Source organism: Curcuma longa, chromosome 11 (assembly GCF_044706935.1).
Source record: "Curcuma longa cultivar G26 ecotype Majalengka, Jawa Barat chromosome 11, ITB_CL_G26_1.1, whole genome shotgun sequence".
NCBI lineage: Eukaryota > Viridiplantae > Streptophyta > Magnoliopsida > Zingiberales > Zingiberaceae > Curcuma > Curcuma longa.
The window spans coordinates 25198009-25214565 of record NC_133871.1 but is presented as its reverse complement, the minus strand read 5'-3'; the positions used below and the strand labels follow the sequence as shown (position 1 = coordinate 25214565).

The window sequence follows — 16557 nt, the reverse complement described above, 5'->3', positions numbered from 1 at the left end:
TTGTAGCCTTTCTCTTTGGTTATTATTAACAAGCTAGCACATCTTTATCCTCTATATTTTTCGTTGCATTATTTTTCTTTCTAAAATCATATTACTGATGACTACTTGTGCTCTCCTTGTCATAACAACTAGTAGGGCAACCTTTGGATTTTCACGGACGAGTTGGTACTCAAATAGTAGATTGTTATATGAAAATAGAAATCGAATTCCCAAGGGAACAATTTCTTGGATGATAAAATCTCTCCTCCTTTCAAATTGTTATGAGATCGACATTGAAAAATCTTTAGGATGAACATTATCACATTTTGTTATCGTAGCGCAAACTAGTCATCTTGTGGCCCACATCATAAATATAAAATTTGATAAAATATTATAGGCCAATAAAAAAAGGATAAAATAACCACAAAAAAAGTCTCACTACATGTCAATGTTGAAGAAAATTCCATGACGTGATTAGGGCCTAAATTTTGGCGTCAATTTGCATGCCAGACTTGACCTTGCCTCACATAATTCGATGCGTGTCTTCTTGTGCAATTAATTCAATGATTTTTCCAATTTAAGGAAATAAATAAATGAAATATATTATCTTAATCATGTGAATGAAAATAAATAATAATAATATTATTATTATTATTAGTTGCCTATATAAGAGAAGAAAATAAAGTAAATGAGAAAAAAATAGATTATATAATTTTAATTTGAACTACAAGACAAAAAACCAACAGCTATTCCACATGCTACTTAATTGACAATTCAATCCAAAATTGTTTTCTTAATTTGTAATTAATTAATTTCCTTGATTTAGGTCGTCAACCCCTACCATAGATTTCCATTAAATTAATTCACCTAATTCTAATGAATCTCTTCCTATTAAACAATTAATCTAATTATTACTATTATTAATATGGTAAAACCATTGCCCTAATCAATTTGAAGAATATAATCATACACAATGACTCGAGAATTAAGTTTCAGAACTTTTAATTGGAGTCTAGTTAATTTCTATGGTCGATTCCTCACGCAATCCTTAAAATAAGATTATATCTCAATCAATAAACACAGTCAAATCAAATAAATTAGTCGTTATTTTGTTTTAAAAAGACTAGTGGAAATGTCATTTAGTTAGACTGGACTCCCTTTTTTATTGTTAATTGACCCAAAAAGAAGACATTTAAGTGTTTCCAGAAGCAAATTAGAAAAATAATCAGAAATTAATGGAATTGATGAGCCGATTTTAATTTTACAATTCCGGTTCAGTTCACACAGAAGTCAAATCGGGACTCTGTTCTTCTTCTCCTTTTCTTCTCAACGGCCGGGCCGAGCCGCACCGGCGGCTAAGTTGGTTTAGGACCACATGAACCGTTACTGACAAGGCGGTCCAATTTATTTTTCTTCTACCGTTATTATTGATAATTAATTTTAACTGGATAATAAGAATAATTGAGTGCCGCTCCGGAGACGCACTCGTTGTCGTTCTTCCACGGAGAAAAATTCTACGCCCTGTAAATTGAAATTGAGTCGTAGCTTCCCAAACAAAAGTCCACGCCTTCTGTTACGGTCCTTTCTTTGTTCATCGGATGCGATCTTGTTATCCACGAAGCGGAAGCAACCCTAGATCGAGTTCTGTAATGGCTGTTAGGGAAGCTGTTTGACTGAATGCCCCAGTGAGACCGCCTTCGGCTTCTGCTTCTTCCTCAAGTATGCATAGCCTCTTCGCCCTCTTCTTCTTCTTCTTCTTCTTCTTCGGGTTCTTGGGCTTGGAAGCGGCCGTCGAGGACTGCAATCGATCCTGTGGTAGCTACACGGCCCCTTACCCCTTCGGCTTCTCCGACGGATGTTCGATCCCGTTGAACTGCTCCAATCCCGCGAGCTCCACCTACTCCATAGGCGATTTTGCCGTGCTCAACCTCACCCAAGACGCCATCGTGGTCGACGTACAGCCTTCCTGCAACCGCCCCGTGCGCACCGCCTCAACCTTCTTCGGCCAAAACTTCGCTTTGAGCAACCGGACCGGTGTCCTGCTCCGCAATTGCACGCGGCGGCACTCAGGGGGAAACTGCAGCGCCGAATCCGTGCTCATCGACGATCAGTGCGGCACGAACTATGAGAACGCCACCTGTTTCCTCAACGCTACCATCATGACGGATCTCACTTCCTCCGGTTGCGACGTCTTCTACACCTCCGGTGTTTTATACAGAACGTCGGTACTGTCTGTGGATCTCAACACGGCTGAGCTGGCGTGGTGGCTGCCGGAACCGTGCAACTGTTCACCGAACGCCTATTCCCTGTCGGTATGGGTTAATGGGACTAGTCCGTCGGGCTGCCGTTGCAAGTGCCGATACGGATTTCATGGGGACGGGTTCGTCAACGGTACCGGTTGTCAACGAGGTTTGTCCTTGCTCGGGATTTGGTTCTATTTGGTGCTTTGTTCTCTGCTCTGCTCTCTCTACCATGGCTTCGTGCCCAAAAAAGTTTTTTTTTTCCTTCAGATTTTTGACAACACAAGATTTCCGCTTCTTAAATCATCATAACTGACACAGACAACCTTCGATGATTACTTGCCTAAATCTTATGAACCATCCAGTATTCCAACACTGCTTCTTCTAATTCGACATTTTTTTTTCGTGTTTGCTAATACAGGAGGAACTTCTAATTGTTATTTGGCGTTACTAAAAAGTTCTGAAGTTTCAACGTATCTTCCATAATCCTTCTTCTGTTCTTCCCTCTTCTACTTCTCGATTGCTCTAAATATGCATTCTAAGTTCTAGTTTGGCCTACTTCAAGTCAACCTCTGCTATGAGGAAAGTCTTTATTTGTTCAGTCAACTTCCCCTGAAGAGAAGGCATGCATTGTTTCTGACAATTATTGGTTGTGAAGTTATTGCAACCATCTGCAGTAACTTTGATGTCACAAATGATGTGAAATTAATGCTCCAATATGATAGGGCAAACAAGGATTAGATTAACCAGATATGATGATGGTCTATTGTTCCCTTATTTGATTCGAATTCATATCGTTTCCCATCGATTATACTGTTTCATTGTCAAATCTCAATCCAATAATTATTTAATTTTCTTATATCATCAAAAACAAGGGGGAAAATCATGGAATTTTCTTGCTTTAAACATGGTTATATCTGTGTGTCACACAATTCTGCTAATAGTTTTAGCTGTTCGAATTTGCTTAGCTTTCTCTGTTTTCTGACTAAATTGTTTGGTGCTTATAATAAACACTAAATAGTTAACCTTCCGCATGATGTTGAACTGCTTTTCCTCTTCTCTTTCTGGACTTTTCAAATGCTTTAAATAAGCATTCGGAATTCTTATCCGGCCCACCCTCACTTACCATTTGCTAAAGGGAAGGCTTTTCTTGCTCAAAGCCAACTTTCCTGAAAGAAAAGGACATGTACGGGCTCTTGAGAACTATTACTTTTCAAATCCATTTTGTATTTCTGCAATTTCAGTCCAACTGTTGTTCATGCTTTTTGAGTTATTGCTGCCTTTGCAATAGATTTGTTGTGATAAAAGAAGAAGAAGCTTTATTTAGTGAGTCTGTGAGACAGAAGAATTTGGATTAACATCATGATTATACTCTCTCTTTTCCTTTTCAAATGTGACAGGCAGCAGTGATGGATCGATCCGCAAATTTGGTTCTCTTATTGGAGGTAGTTTTCTTTGTTTCTGTTGGATTTACATAGCATTCGTGTTCAAGCAGTTCTTGTACAGAATATTGAAACGTAATAGCGATTGTGTTACAAGACCTTATCTGCAAATATGAATTATTTGTTTTAAATATATTTTGATACCACTGAACAAAAGCATCATTCATTTGTTTTGGGCTTCAATAGATTCATAAAGACACGATTAACTTATTTAAAGTTCTGTTAAAATCAAGAGTAGAATGATCTTTTGCTCATTTGGAAACTTACTAATTTTCTTTTGAAAGATTACTACTTGCTGTGTTAGGTTATTTAGCGTTGTAATTATATATAGCGCATCAAGTCAATGTGTTAGTTTTAGTTAAGTTAGATCATGATATTGCAGCTTCTTTGATAAGTTTTGGAGAATTGTTGTTCCTTTTGATCGTTACTCGGAAAATTGAAATTTGTGTTCTTAGTTATTTGTGTAACTTTGCTTTTGCTTGGAATTGTGATTACTGGATCAAAAGGAAACAACTTTGATGCAATTCGTGAATCAGCAGGCATCATCGCTGGAGCATCCACAATGGCGGCGCTCGTCCTGTTCTACTGCTGGCTACGGCGGCGAACCTCCATGACGCGGAAGCGCGAGAGCCTGCGGCGCCTGCTGTCGGAGGCCTCGTCCACCGTCCCGCTCTATTCTTACAAGGACATCGAGAAGGCCACCGACGATTTCTCACCTGAGCGCATCCTTGGTACCGGCGCATACGGAACCGTCTATCGCGGCGAACTTGGCAGCTCCGCCCGCCAGGTGGCTATCAAGCTCATCAAGAACCGCGACAGCGTGGAGCAGGTCATGAACGAGATCAAGCTGGTGTCGTCGGTTAGCCACCCCAATCTGGTCCGCCTCCTGGGCTGCTGCATGGAGCAGAGCAGCAAGGGGCTCATCCTGGTGTACGAGTGCATGCCCAACGGCACGCTGGCCCAGCACCTCCAGCGCCAGCGCGGTCCCGCACTCCCTTGGACCATCCGCCTCGCCATTGCTGTTGACACCGCCAAGGCGATAGCTTACCTCCACTCCTCCGTTCGGCCCCCCATCTTCCACCGCGACATCAAGTCCAGCAACATCCTGCTCGACAACCACTATCACTCCAAGGTCGCCGACTTCGGACTCTCCTGCATGGGCCTCGCCGACTCCGCCACCTCCCAGTCCCACATCTCCACGGCGCCGCAGGGCACGCCGGGGTACGTCGACCCGCAGTACCACCAGAACTTCCACCTCTCCGACAAGAGCGATGTCTACAGCTTCGGCGTCGTGCTGATGGAGATCGTCACAGGGATGAAGGCCGTCGACTTTGGGCGGCAGCAGAGCGAGGTCAACCTCGCCGCACTCGCCGTTGACCGAATAGGCCGCGGGCGCGTCGACGAGATTGTGGACCCCTTCCTGGAGCCGCACCGCGACGCCTGGACGCTGACCTCGGTGCACAAGGTGGCGGAGCTGGCGTTCCGGTGCCTGGCCTTCCACCGGGACATGCGACCGTCGATGACGGAGGTGGCGGACGATCTGGAGCAGATCAAGCTCAGTGGGTGGGCCCCAGCAGAGGACGGCGCGTTACTGTCGACGGGCTCGTCGGGCTCGTCGTTCTGCTTCTCTTCGGCAAGCAGCGTGGCGGAGCGGCCTCGTCGGGCGGCGTCCAAGATCCAGAGGTTGGCTCTGGCGAGGAGCATGATCGAGGTAGTGAACGTGGAGTCGCCGGTGTCGGTGCAGGATCCGTGGTTGAGCGAACAGAACTCGCCGTCGGCCAATAGCTTGTTGGGGAATGCAATACATTAAATTGATATGGCATTTCCTTTTTCTTTTATTCTCTTTTTGTTTTATAGGTAATAATTGTACTCGAGAAAAAAAATACATATACTTCCACCTGAATGTAATACATTAAATTGATATGGCAATTTCTTTTCCTTTTATTGTCTTTTTGTTTTATAGGTAATAATTGTCCTCGAGAAAAATACATATACTTCCACCTTAATGTTAAATACAAAATTAAGAATATTTCAGAAATAATTTGCTGGTGAAGGAAAATTATTATTAGGTGTAAAAGTAACTACTGTATATTCGTTAGTCAAAGGCTAAATATTTTTGTTTTTGTTATAGAAAAATTCAGAAATTTACTTTTTTTAGAAATTTTTTTGCAAGTGTCCAAAGCGTACATATTACTAATTGAAGTGACAGTATTGAATTCCATCACATTTCAAGTTAGCACACGAATTCTATGTATATATTAACGTAAACCCTTTCCGATTTGAATTTAGGGGTGTGCATTTGCGTAGTTGATTTCTTCCTTATGGATCGTTCATGGCGAAGCATCCATCGGCCCTCGATCTGCATTCATCGGAGCCATCCTCGGAAGATTTTCCATTCGAATCCGGTCCTGATGAGGTAACTTGTTTGTTCTGTGCACAGTGTTGGAACTTTTCTCCGATTTGATGGTTGTATTTTTTTTCTCTTTTGTTCTTGCGATTGTGAATTTGCTTCTTGTGACTGCGGTTTCGTTGTAGATCCATGTTGTGAATTGATTTCTTGTCGAATCATTATCTTTGATCATTTTAGATCTGTTTAAATTTGTTGGTTCTGTACAAGTTTTCCCTTTTGTTCTTCCTATGTATCTGCGAATTTGTTGTTGATCCTTGTTGATTTATTATTGAATCATTTGCTTCTATCTGTTTTGCAATTACCGTAGTGAGTCATTTCTCCAATTTGTCAGATCTGTACTTTTTCTTTTGTTTGATCCTGAATCTGCTATGTGTGACTCGTTTCGTTGTAGATCCTCGTTGATTTATTGTTGTATCATACTATCATTCACTTAGGTCTACTTTGATCAGGGTTTCCATTCGAATGTGTTCGTTCGGTTGTCGATCCTCGTTGATTTTTTTTTTGTTGTATCATTCACTTAGATCTGCTTTAACCAGAGCTATCCAAGTAAGAGTTCCCATTCGGAGTGTGTATGTGGTGATGTTTTCCATTTAACCTGTTGATTCTTTTCATCAATTTACTTTTATATGAATTTTACCTTTTGTTCTTCCAGTTGTGGATCCGCTTCGTGTGATTGCGATTCTTCCTTGATTTCTAGTTGAATAATTCGCTTCAAGCTGTCTACATCTCTGTTTCGCTTTAAGGGCCCTGTCGATTAATTATGTTGGCGGCAGTTTTTTTTATCTCACTTTCTATGTTTAAATCCAGTGAAGTTTCTGAGTTAATGCCTTCATTGTATTCCAACTTCTTCCAATTATTTTTCATTTCCATTTTTTTTATTTGTTTCTCTATCAATCAATGGAATAAAATGACCATGTTCTTCCATGATTGGAAGATTGTAGAATAATCATTTACCATTACCATATATATTAATATCATTTTTATTTATCAGATTTTCTCTTCTCTAAATTATTCATTCTTTACTTTTAAGCTTATAATTACATGTTGTAAGACTTTTCTTTTAGTAGTTTTACATATTTACATATGTTTTGTGGCTTGTTCATTTTTATTGGGCTGCGTAGGTTATTATGGAAACTGTTTGGAAGATTGACGAATGATCATTCACAGTTCCAGAAAGAAAACTTATCGCATCTATTTATCACTTTTTGTTTATTAGCTTCTCTCTTCCTTAAACTATTCATTCCTTATTGTTCAAGTTTAAATATTACTACGCCAATAGCTTATTTAAAATCAACAACAATTAGCAAAGTTCCAATTATAAAAACAGTAGTATAGATTGTATCCAATGGCTAGGGAACATAAGTATATGATCTAATTGAAACCTACTTAAAAGACATCCTTTATTCTTTACTTCCTATTCTCTCTAACAATCAAATGGTTATTGATTGAAACTAGTGGTGAAGATGGTGACTTTGGAGCGAGTTCAGTCACGATTTCAACGGATATGAGTGGTGGTCCTTCTCTAGTTACAACATATTGATATCTTGATGAGTATGATGTGGATTCACATAACTGATGGAGACATGGGGAAAGCTCAAAGTTTATAGCATTCCAATTATGGCCGAACTAGACAGGATCACAGGAACTAATAGTTTTGTATATAAATCTGATGGCATAAATACATGCATGAGAGGAGAGATTGTCCGTTGTCCATAAGCATAGAAAGAAAACAAAACAAATTTTGGTTGTGAGTGCTAATCAATTCAAGATGCCATTGACGTGATCCGATCGCTTGCTTAGTCCAATCTTGTCATCTTCGGCTTAATCATTCAGTATATTAATTAGCATGAGATTCTAAAACAGACGAAATTGTTGACTGTTTTATAGCTCCGATTTAATTCTTTTACTGTTAAATTCTATATATTTAGGCAATTCTCTGCAACCGAACCATCTCTACCCTGCATTCATGGAGGCTAATTATTATGTCCTGCTAAATTTCTACTTTCTCCTCCGATTAATCATACTGTTTTTCTCAGGCAAGCGATCTAAGAACAATTTAAATCTTAATTTAGCATATTTTTTGTTTAATTTATAAGGATTAAATAGATGTATATGTCGAGTTGTGAAACAGGGGCTATGTTGTCTTCTCTGGCGGCGGTAGCGACGGGGGGCGCCGGTGCTACCTTTACTGTGAAGAATAATTGCACGCACACCATTTGGCCGGCCACATTGTCCGGCAACGGCCTTGCAGTCCTAGCTGGCGGCGGCTGCGAGCTCGGCCCCAACGAGTCCACTTCCTTCTGGGCGCCTCCGTCTTGGTCCGGCCGCTTCTGGGCCCGCACCCACTGCCTCTTCAGCGTCGGCAACAACTCCTCCGGCGAGTGCGCCACTGGAGACTGCGCCGGCGCGTTCCGCTGCTCCGTCTCCGGCGCGACGCCGGTCACGCTAGCTGAATTCACCCTCGGGGACGGCGGGGGTGTGGATGACTTTTACGCCGTCAGCCTCGTCGATGGCTACAACGTCGGGATGGGCGTGCAGCCCTCGGAGGCCACAGCGGGAACGACGACGGGAAGGTGCCGGTATGCGGGGTGCGTGGCGGACGTGAACGAGCAGTGCCCAGCGGAGCTCCGGGTGGCGGATGCTGGCGGGAATACGGTGGCGTGCCGAAGCGCGTGCGAGGCGTTTGGGGCGCCGGAGTATTGCTGCACGGGAGCACACGGAACACCGGCGACGTGCGGACCAACGAGGTACTCACGGTTGTTCAAGGCGGCGTGCCCCTCGGCATACAGCTACTCGTACGACGACGCCACGAGCACGTTCACGTGCGCCGCTGGCACCGCCGACTACGACATCACCTTCTGCCCATAGCCGGCAGACAGCGGGAGCATGCTCGCTCCTGTTAAGGCTCCTAAAATATTCCCGCCTCAAAGTTATATGGCAACGCAAAAAATAAAGACCGCATATTTTGCCTTAAAAATTAATTTCCACACATTGAATTTCCGTAGATCCACTGAAAATTTTCCTTTTTTTTTTTTTTTTTGACAAAATCGAGTTCAAATTCAAGTCCAAGAAATTTTTATATACACAGCATAAAATCATCTCAAGTCAATTTTTTCTTAAAACATGAAAGAAAAGGTTATAACACAAAAAATAATCAACAATGATTGGATACGCATGTCCATCGGTTTTTCCTCAAGAAACGAGCGAATCATTTCAAATGGATCATACATTAGAAACAGGGCACAGTAAATACACTAGTGAGTTTTTTCCCCTTCCCCTCTCAGGTTAATTCGATAATTAAACATCTCCAATGGGATTAGGGCTTAATTCTTAGAACAAGCCCCAGTAAGTTTTGTTTTAACCCAACAAACTATCATCAACACACCCTGGAACCTTAATTGGGTCCATTTTGTTTGGGTGAAATCGCAGTCCTAATTGATTAACCCTCGCCAAACTAAATACAGGCAATGATGGATCAAATTACGAAAGAAATAAAGAAAATGACAAACACGCAAAACTAGACCTTTACAGTTTCCTTCATCTCTGAGCGTAGAGATTCCCAAAGCGCCGAATCCACCATGGTACTGTCTCGCCAAAGCCAGTGCACTGGCCCTCGTCTTCCTCGCTGCTGAATAGAGTCTGATCTAAGCAGTCAAGTGCCGCTCCGCACGCCCCATTGTAAGACTGGCATGCAGAGTAGCACACCCGAAGTCTGTTGTCTCCGTCCTTATCGCAAAGTTGGATTGAAATCTATGATATAACATGAGCAACAAGATTGGGATAGGTTCTATTCAAGATTAGGCGATTTGATCAAACATATCATAAATGCTAAATGCAAGATGAAAAATGAAATCCAAAAATCTACAACGGTTTAGAAAAAACACAAATAGTTTTTTTTTTTTGCAACAGTTTAATGAAAGCTTGTGAAAATTTGCTGAAGAACATTCAAGGTTAGAAAACAACCGATATAACAGTAAGAGGAAATGGAGAACAGTTAGGCACAAATAACATACCCAGCATGCAAGCCGTTTTGCTGCCGTGGAACAGTAGCTGTTGTCGAAGATGCTAAAGAGCGAGTGGCTGCCAGGCATCAAGCGGTTGTAATTTGGCACTACCACAGCTGCTTCAAGCTGCTGTAGTATGCTTGGTTCATTCGGTGCACAGTGTTGTCCAAATACATCCCGAACTAGCACATCTCCACATAGAGAGAGGCTAGGCAGCAATGATGAGCTATTCTGGCAAGTGTAACCAGCATAATCAGAGCAGCGGAACTCACAGACACCATTGTCGCATACTCCTCCATGCAGACTGCAGTGTTCATCGCATACGGCTGCAGAACGTTGATTAGCAATATAGCACATGGATGGTTGTTTGACAAACTGGCATCAGATTACCAATGTGCAGAAATAAAAAAAAAAAAACATTGATAAAGTACATTGGAAATGAATGTGAAGAGGATATCGCATAAAGTACCAGTAGAACAATCGATGCCAGTCCAACCATTTTCGCACTCACAGAATCCATTTGGATGGCAAGTACCGTGTCCACTACAGTTTGCAGGACATGATCCTGTGAAGGAAGAAACATTCCTTGAGTCAACAAGAAACTTTTCCATATTACCAATCCAAACACCAATTATTTAGCAAAACGATTGTTTTGACGATGAAGGATAAATATCATTCAGTAAAGACACCCATATATAGGTTAAAACTTTACAAGCGCCAAGTCTTGTTAACTCACTTTCGCTGCAATTGGAACCATAAAAACCAAGAAAGCAACGACACTGCCCATTAACGCAATCACCATTGAAATTACAGCGGTCAGGACACTGGCCGTTTACAGACACAAGCATGCTGCTGCACAACTCGTGAAACGATGGACAAATTAGCTCACCTGCAGCATCAAGAGTGTATATGAGAAGGAATTGAGCATAAATCTGATATTAAATGTTTTAGCATGATTGAGAACTTGCCACTGAATCCTTGGAACTGAACAGGACCGCCGGCTTCAGGGCATGCCTTCCAAATACCATCCACAGCAACCTAAACAATATAGATGCAATAAATTTAAGATCAATTGTAGTAAATATAGAAGCATAAAAATACAGATTGGTATTTACCTCTAGTGTATTATTCACACACCTATGTTGGTAACAACCATTCCCCTGGGTCATAGATCCCCTAACAAAGCCTTTGCGTACCAATGATGAAGCCATGCACCTAACAAACAAATAGCATCTCATAATAAGATCAAGTGAGCTGAGATATCAGCCTAAGTTTGTTTTCAAATTGTTTCTCATGTAGGTTTAATTTGTTCCATAAATGACTTGCTATTATTACATTGAACTGAATGCTGAATTTGAGTCTCACCTCGAGTTACTTCCTCGGACCTCACCTAACATTCTATCCGGTGCACGTGCACTACTACTGTCTGTGCAAGAACCATCAGAATAGGCGACAAAATATGTGCAATAGTCTGCCAATGAGGATTGTCCTCCTGAATAGGAGTAAACGTTACATAGAGTTGTAGATCTTAAGAAATTATTGCATCACATAAAACGCCCATATCTGTACCATATGAATGGGAAAGAAAAAAGAGAATCATTTGAGTTACTGCCATAAAGAGGTTGAACCTGGGTGCAGTGCACTAAAAGCAAATCATGCTTAAGGATAGAGAATATAAACAACATTGTCTTTATCTTTGATGCCTTTATCAATCAATTTTTTATCCTTGTATTTAAAGCCCTTTCCCTAATCTAGATATTACACAGCCAGGCCTCAATCACTCTGTCTGCCTATATTCTTCTCTAGCCTTGGGCTTTAGATTACAAGTGCTGCAAATCAAAGGTGCATAACATGCCAGTATTTTTTTCTATTGTCAATTCAAAGAGAGAAATAATGGAAAACCTCAGAATAAAAAAAAAAAGACTACAAGGATAATAATATAGAATCCAAATAAAGAGAAATGTAGTCATAATGAAATGAGCATTACTAAAGAGCAGTGATAATCAGACCAAGAAACAAAAGATATGAAGAAGTTGTGCTTTCAGTTCTTAAGCTTACCTTTATTAGCTTGTGGGAAATATTGAGCCCATTTAGGCAAATCCCCATTATAGCTTACTATCGGACAATATCCTTCAGCCTCCCTGTTGTATGTACAGCCTGACAACTGAGTAGTGTTGCAACGATATGCCCCCTTCCAATGATTGCAAGGAAATGTAACAAACATAGTTCCTTGATTCCTACCCCAATCAAGGCGCTCAGTCATGCTATAATTAGCCTGGTACCAGCCACTATCTTCTAATAAAGCTAAGGTCATTTCTGAGACCACAGATCTTGTATCCACAGATCCTGTCATAATTTCATTCATTAAAAGTCTTTTTTCCCAGTGAGAACCTGATCATGAAACACATATCTGTTAGTGATAATGGAGAGCAAATTAGTTAAATTTAAAAAAAAACTAAATGATGCTTTTATTAGAAACAAGCCACCTGATGTACCACGACCGCCTCCATCTTCTAACTCTAAGCCAGTAAAATTTTCAGAAAATGCCTATCGAACAGCAATAAACATCAAGCCACCAGAAAAAGAAACCCAAGTTTCAACACTAAACTAATTTTCAAAGTCCAAATACAGAATGAAAAGAATTGTTTGCTCCAACTTACCCCATAATGGTATCTAGCGTGCATAACAACTCGGGGCAGGACAACACGTGTGACCATCCGGCCAAGCTTCTCATCCATAACTTGCACAGTAACCTGAAAGGATAGTTACATATGTAGACAAACAGTAAGTAGGCAGATGAACTAGATATGAAGTAACAAAAAACATAAAATTGTGATGACAAACAGTATAGTGATACCTGGCTACGCCTTCTCTTTCTCTCATCATGGAAGTGTGCAAAGGCATGAGGATCAAAACCTAAAACATGCATGACCTTCAAAGACAAATAATCTTCAGTTGCCACATACCAGGCATAATAAAAGAACTTAAAAGTAGCATTTACAAACCTCATGTATCAATGTGGCTGAAAGCAACGTTTCAGCTTCAGCTGTTAAATGGCGAGGAGCAACATTCACATGACCTACACATCATAGAAGGATAATTTTAATTGGAATATTTATGGCATTGATGACCACAAACAAACTGTCATTAACTTCCAACAAATATGGTTGCAAGAAAGCACCAGCAATAGCACGACCCCATTGATCTCGCTCACATGCCACTGCCCATGCAAGAGTATTGCCAGTTGTGGGTCTAGTTGTTACCAAGAGGACTAGGTCAGTGTCAGCAACACCATCTAGAAAAAATTTGATTATTGAAGTAACATTCTGTAGAACATTTTACCAACCCAAAAACAAATGAGAGTACCTTCAACATATTCATGGGGGAGTTGCACACCACCATCCTGCCCGCATGCAGAATATCCACTTAATCGCAAGTTCCCCTTAACAGGTTCAACAGCTAGAGCACTTCTGAACCACTCTGCAGTTTGCTCTAGTGCCTGGTCAACAATTATGAAGGAAAAAGTTACAGAAATACCATCAGAGAGATGGTAAAATAATGGAAAGTAATCAACTGTATCAGACATAGAACAGATCTCATCTCGAATCAATAGAAAAACAAATGATACCACACTGTTTAATACAGACTGAACCAATAGGCTAGAATACGTACCTTCCTAAGACGTTGCTTCTTATCTTCCCCTGGAATATCTTCCAATGTACAGTTGTACCAACAATCTGCAAACATTGGGCTGTCTCCGTTGGGAGTGCACACAGGAGTTCTTGGAATTGATGTTGCAGAAGGTTCACCAAGCTGAAGCAACACCATGATCAGAGAATGATTCTCGCTTATAAAATACAAGATCACATTGTTCATAAGCAATTTTATTAACTTCAACAGCTTACCTTCACAAGATCTCCAACATTTAGACAATCCCTATCATGAGAATGACCAACAGCATCATAATTTAGATATATCCTGATAGGCTTCTTTGAATCCTTATGTAGTGGAGGTGTGTTAGGCACCTGAAGCAAAGCTCTTCTACCACCTTGTTGTGATCCAGAGGAACTATGTTCATGGTAAACTTGTGGAGTGACCGAGTACTCTTTTCTGCCCGGGCGCTGCCTCTGGTGGAGTATCTCATCATGGATGCATGAGTGAGTGAGATAAACATCTCCCTCCCCAGCTTCCAAATTTTGCCGAAGAAATGTATACTTCTCTTGAGATTCTGCACCAGTTCCTCCAAAACTCACCAGAAGCAAAATTATCTAGAAAGAACAATTAAGATATTGTTAGGAAACCACAACATCAAAAAAAAGGCATCATGAATAGCTAGGAAAGATGAAATGAAAGAGCCAAAAGGACTGTCGATCTGAGTAAAATTCAGTATAATGGCGCTGTCTACACCACAAGACATAACATCACTTTGCTAGCGTTTCAAAATTTTAGGGTAAACTCGGACAACTTGAAAGAGAGTAAGAAACCAAGCTTGTCTCACCAGGAGGAATTTTATTCAATTCAAAAGACAGATTTCTACAATAAATGACTTAAAATTAGTCTACAATGAGATCTACCCATGAAAATAAAGTAAACCCTAGACCACCAGCAGCCCTCACCAGGCCTCCCTATTCCCCGCAAAATTGCGGCAGATCACGAACACGCGCCTAAACAGAAGTCAAAATTCTACAGCCAAACCCAAATCGATCCAACTTAACAGTTTCAACAGCAAATCTTCCCACCCACAACAATAAAACCCCTGAAAAAAAATCCAATAAAAGAGAGACAAAACGTATCGAAGCATTCTACCTCGAGAGAGAGCACCGAAATAAGAACCGCCAAGGGAAATGCTATTCGCGACGACGCCTCGCGAGGAGGTGACGTCTTCACCTCCATCTACCGACCTCAAAATAACGTTTCAATAGTCGGTTTCATTCCCCTCCCCCCAGGGGAATGACCACTGTGCCACCAAGATAAGGTCGCTCTGTCTGCCCACTCTGGCCAGAAGGCGAGCTTTCTGCCCTCGCCGCCTCCTTGTGAAGCCCAGACACCAGCTGCGGCAAAAGAAATCTGATCCAGTGACCAACACCGGCGGATCCGAGCACCGCCAGGAGAGGCGAATCGTAGGGGAGACGACGGAGCCTGGAGCCGGACGAAGGGAGGGAGAGCGAGAAGTCTACTGCGAAGAAGAGGATTGAGAGTAGGAGAGAGGGAGAGAGAGAGAGGGGGGGGGGGGGGGGGGGGGGGGGGGGGGTTCGCCGATGTACCAATCTTTTTCTTACGAGAGCAAAACAAATTTCAATTTTTTTTAGTATTAAATAGAACTTTTCGCTAATTTACGTTGAGAAAGCCACGGTCTTTGATATATATTACAAAAGTGCCATGACTTGGTGTTTAATATTTCACTTCGCCCTTCTAATTTAATATTTAACCATCTTATCTTATGACTGATAATTATCATTTAAAAATAATTTTAAAAAATAAATTATTAATATAAAAATTATTTATTGGAACTAATTTAATATAAATAAACAGTCTATCTATGTCATTCGACTGATTAAGTGGAGTAACTTTCAAAATGATAGTGATAAAAAAAAAAAACTAAATTAAAGTATTAAATCTAATATATTGAGGACATTCTCATCATTGGCGTAGCCTAGTGGGGCAGGGGTGCGACCGGTCCCTCGTATTTTGTTAGTTTAATCTAAATCAAAATTTATTGATTTAATCAAACGGGAGATGATCCACGGGAAAGCTAAGGAAAATAAGGATAAGGTGTTTGAATAATTAATGATGTAGCACATGTATAGAATAATTAATTATAAATTGATTTTCTTAAATAATTAAATTTAAAATTTACGTAGCACATACATACGGTGTTTGAATAATTAATGATGTTGAGATATCATATTATCATTTTACTTTTTAAATTTACTTGAAAAGTAAAATGTGAAATTGGACAGAATTTTTATATAAAAAAAGTAAATTAATAGATAATAAATTCTTCGTCGTTAGGGGATTGATGTAGTTGACCAAAGTTTATGGAACAAATGTTCAAAATGATAACTCAATTGGACTAATTTGAATTTGATGGGTGAATTATTTGAGCATTATGAGTCTTAATTGTTGAAAAAACTCATAATTCAGTGGTGGTTGGGCCGTCCAACGCTCAAACAAACCATCACTGTTATTAATATTTTATCAACTGCTTCATTTAATTAATTTATGCCTTGTCAAAAGTGGTTCATCAAGTTCAAACAAAAAGAAATGAAGGGCAACGTGTAAATTCTGACTTCCATACTCATTGCTTTTTTCAAGTGACTATGATTACAGTTGGGTAGTTTCCGTAATAAGCTTTTAGTTTATTGTTAAAATGATAGCTTTGTTATTAATAACAGTCTAGCTTTTAATTATGCATAAATGGCTGTCCCTTATCTTCCTTAATTTCAATTAGGTTGTGTGTTAATTGTTGTTTGTTTATAATT

At 40.5% G+C, this 16557-nt stretch overlaps 3 protein-coding genes across 4 annotated transcripts; 2 read left to right on the top strand and 1 right to left on the bottom strand.

Moving 5' to 3' along the window:
- The first annotated feature begins 1492 nt into the window (after positions 1-1492).
- LOC141836919 (wall-associated receptor kinase-like 14) lies at positions 1493-5582 on the top strand. Of its 2 annotated transcripts, none has more exons than XM_074724394.1 (3): positions 1493-2388; positions 3620-3664; positions 4201-5582. In XM_074724394.1, exons 1-3 carry the CDS (start codon positions 1701-1703, stop codon positions 5469-5471), a joined length of 2004 nt encoding a protein of 667 aa, XP_074580495.1. In that variant the 5' UTR covers positions 1493-1700; the 3' UTR covers positions 5472-5582. The 2 variants fall into 2 exon arrangements, with proteins under 2 accessions (XP_074580495.1, XP_074580494.1); XM_074724393.1 differs by having other exon boundaries at positions 4198-5582.
- A 2625-nt stretch (positions 5583-8207) lies between these two features.
- On the top strand, positions 8208-8939 carry LOC141837426 (pathogenesis-related thaumatin-like protein 3.5). Its single transcript, XM_074724832.1, has one exon. It carries the CDS (start codon positions 8208-8210, stop codon positions 8937-8939), a length of 732 nt encoding a protein of 243 aa, XP_074580933.1.
- Positions 8940-9293: 354 nt separating this feature from the next.
- Positions 9294-15296, bottom strand: LOC141837761 (uncharacterized). The gene is made up of 17 exons (XM_074725134.1): positions 14882-15296; positions 13981-14343; positions 13748-13888; positions 13442-13574; positions 13257-13370; positions 13081-13154; positions 12933-13007; positions 12736-12828; positions 12562-12622; positions 12134-12466; positions 11441-11567; positions 11191-11290; positions 11044-11113; positions 10812-10964; positions 10545-10640; positions 10085-10401; positions 9294-9821 (listed from the first exon to the last, which is right to left on the bottom strand). Exons 1-17 carry the CDS (start codon positions 14966-14968, stop codon positions 9609-9611), a joined length of 2550 nt encoding a protein of 849 aa, XP_074581235.1. The 5' UTR covers positions 14969-15296; the 3' UTR covers positions 9294-9608.
- Between the last annotated feature and the right edge of the window lie 1261 nt (positions 15297-16557).

Excerpts from the sequence above, each read along its gene's own strand:
- LOC141836919 (XM_074724393.1), top strand. The coding sequence starts at position 1,701 with ATGCATAGCCTCTTCGCCCTCTTCTTCTTCTTCTTCTTCTTCTTCGGG. Across the intron at positions 2,389-3,619 it reads CGGTACCGGTTGTCAACGAG|GCAGCAGTGATGGATCGATC; the intron begins GTTTGTCCTTGC and ends CAAATGTGACAG. Across the intron at positions 3,665-4,197 it reads ATTTGGTTCTCTTATTGGAG|CAGGCATCATCGCTGGAGCA; the intron begins GTAGTTTTCTTT and ends TTCGTGAATCAG.
- LOC141837426 (XM_074724832.1), top strand. The coding sequence starts at position 8,208 with ATGTTGTCTTCTCTGGCGGCGGTAGCGACGGGGGGCGCCGGTGCTACC.
- LOC141837761 (XM_074725134.1), bottom strand. The coding sequence starts at position 14,968 with ATGGAGGTGAAGACGTCACCTCCTCGCGAGGCGTCGTCGCGAATAGCA. Across the intron at positions 12,467-12,561 it reads AGGCGGTCGTGGTACATCAG|GTTCTCACTGGGAAAAAAGA; the intron begins GTGGCTTGTTTC and ends TTTCATGATCAG. Across the intron at positions 10,965-11,043 it reads TCAGTTCCAAGGATTCAGTG|GTGAGCTAATTTGTCCATCG; the intron begins GCAAGTTCTCAA and ends TTGATGCTGCAG.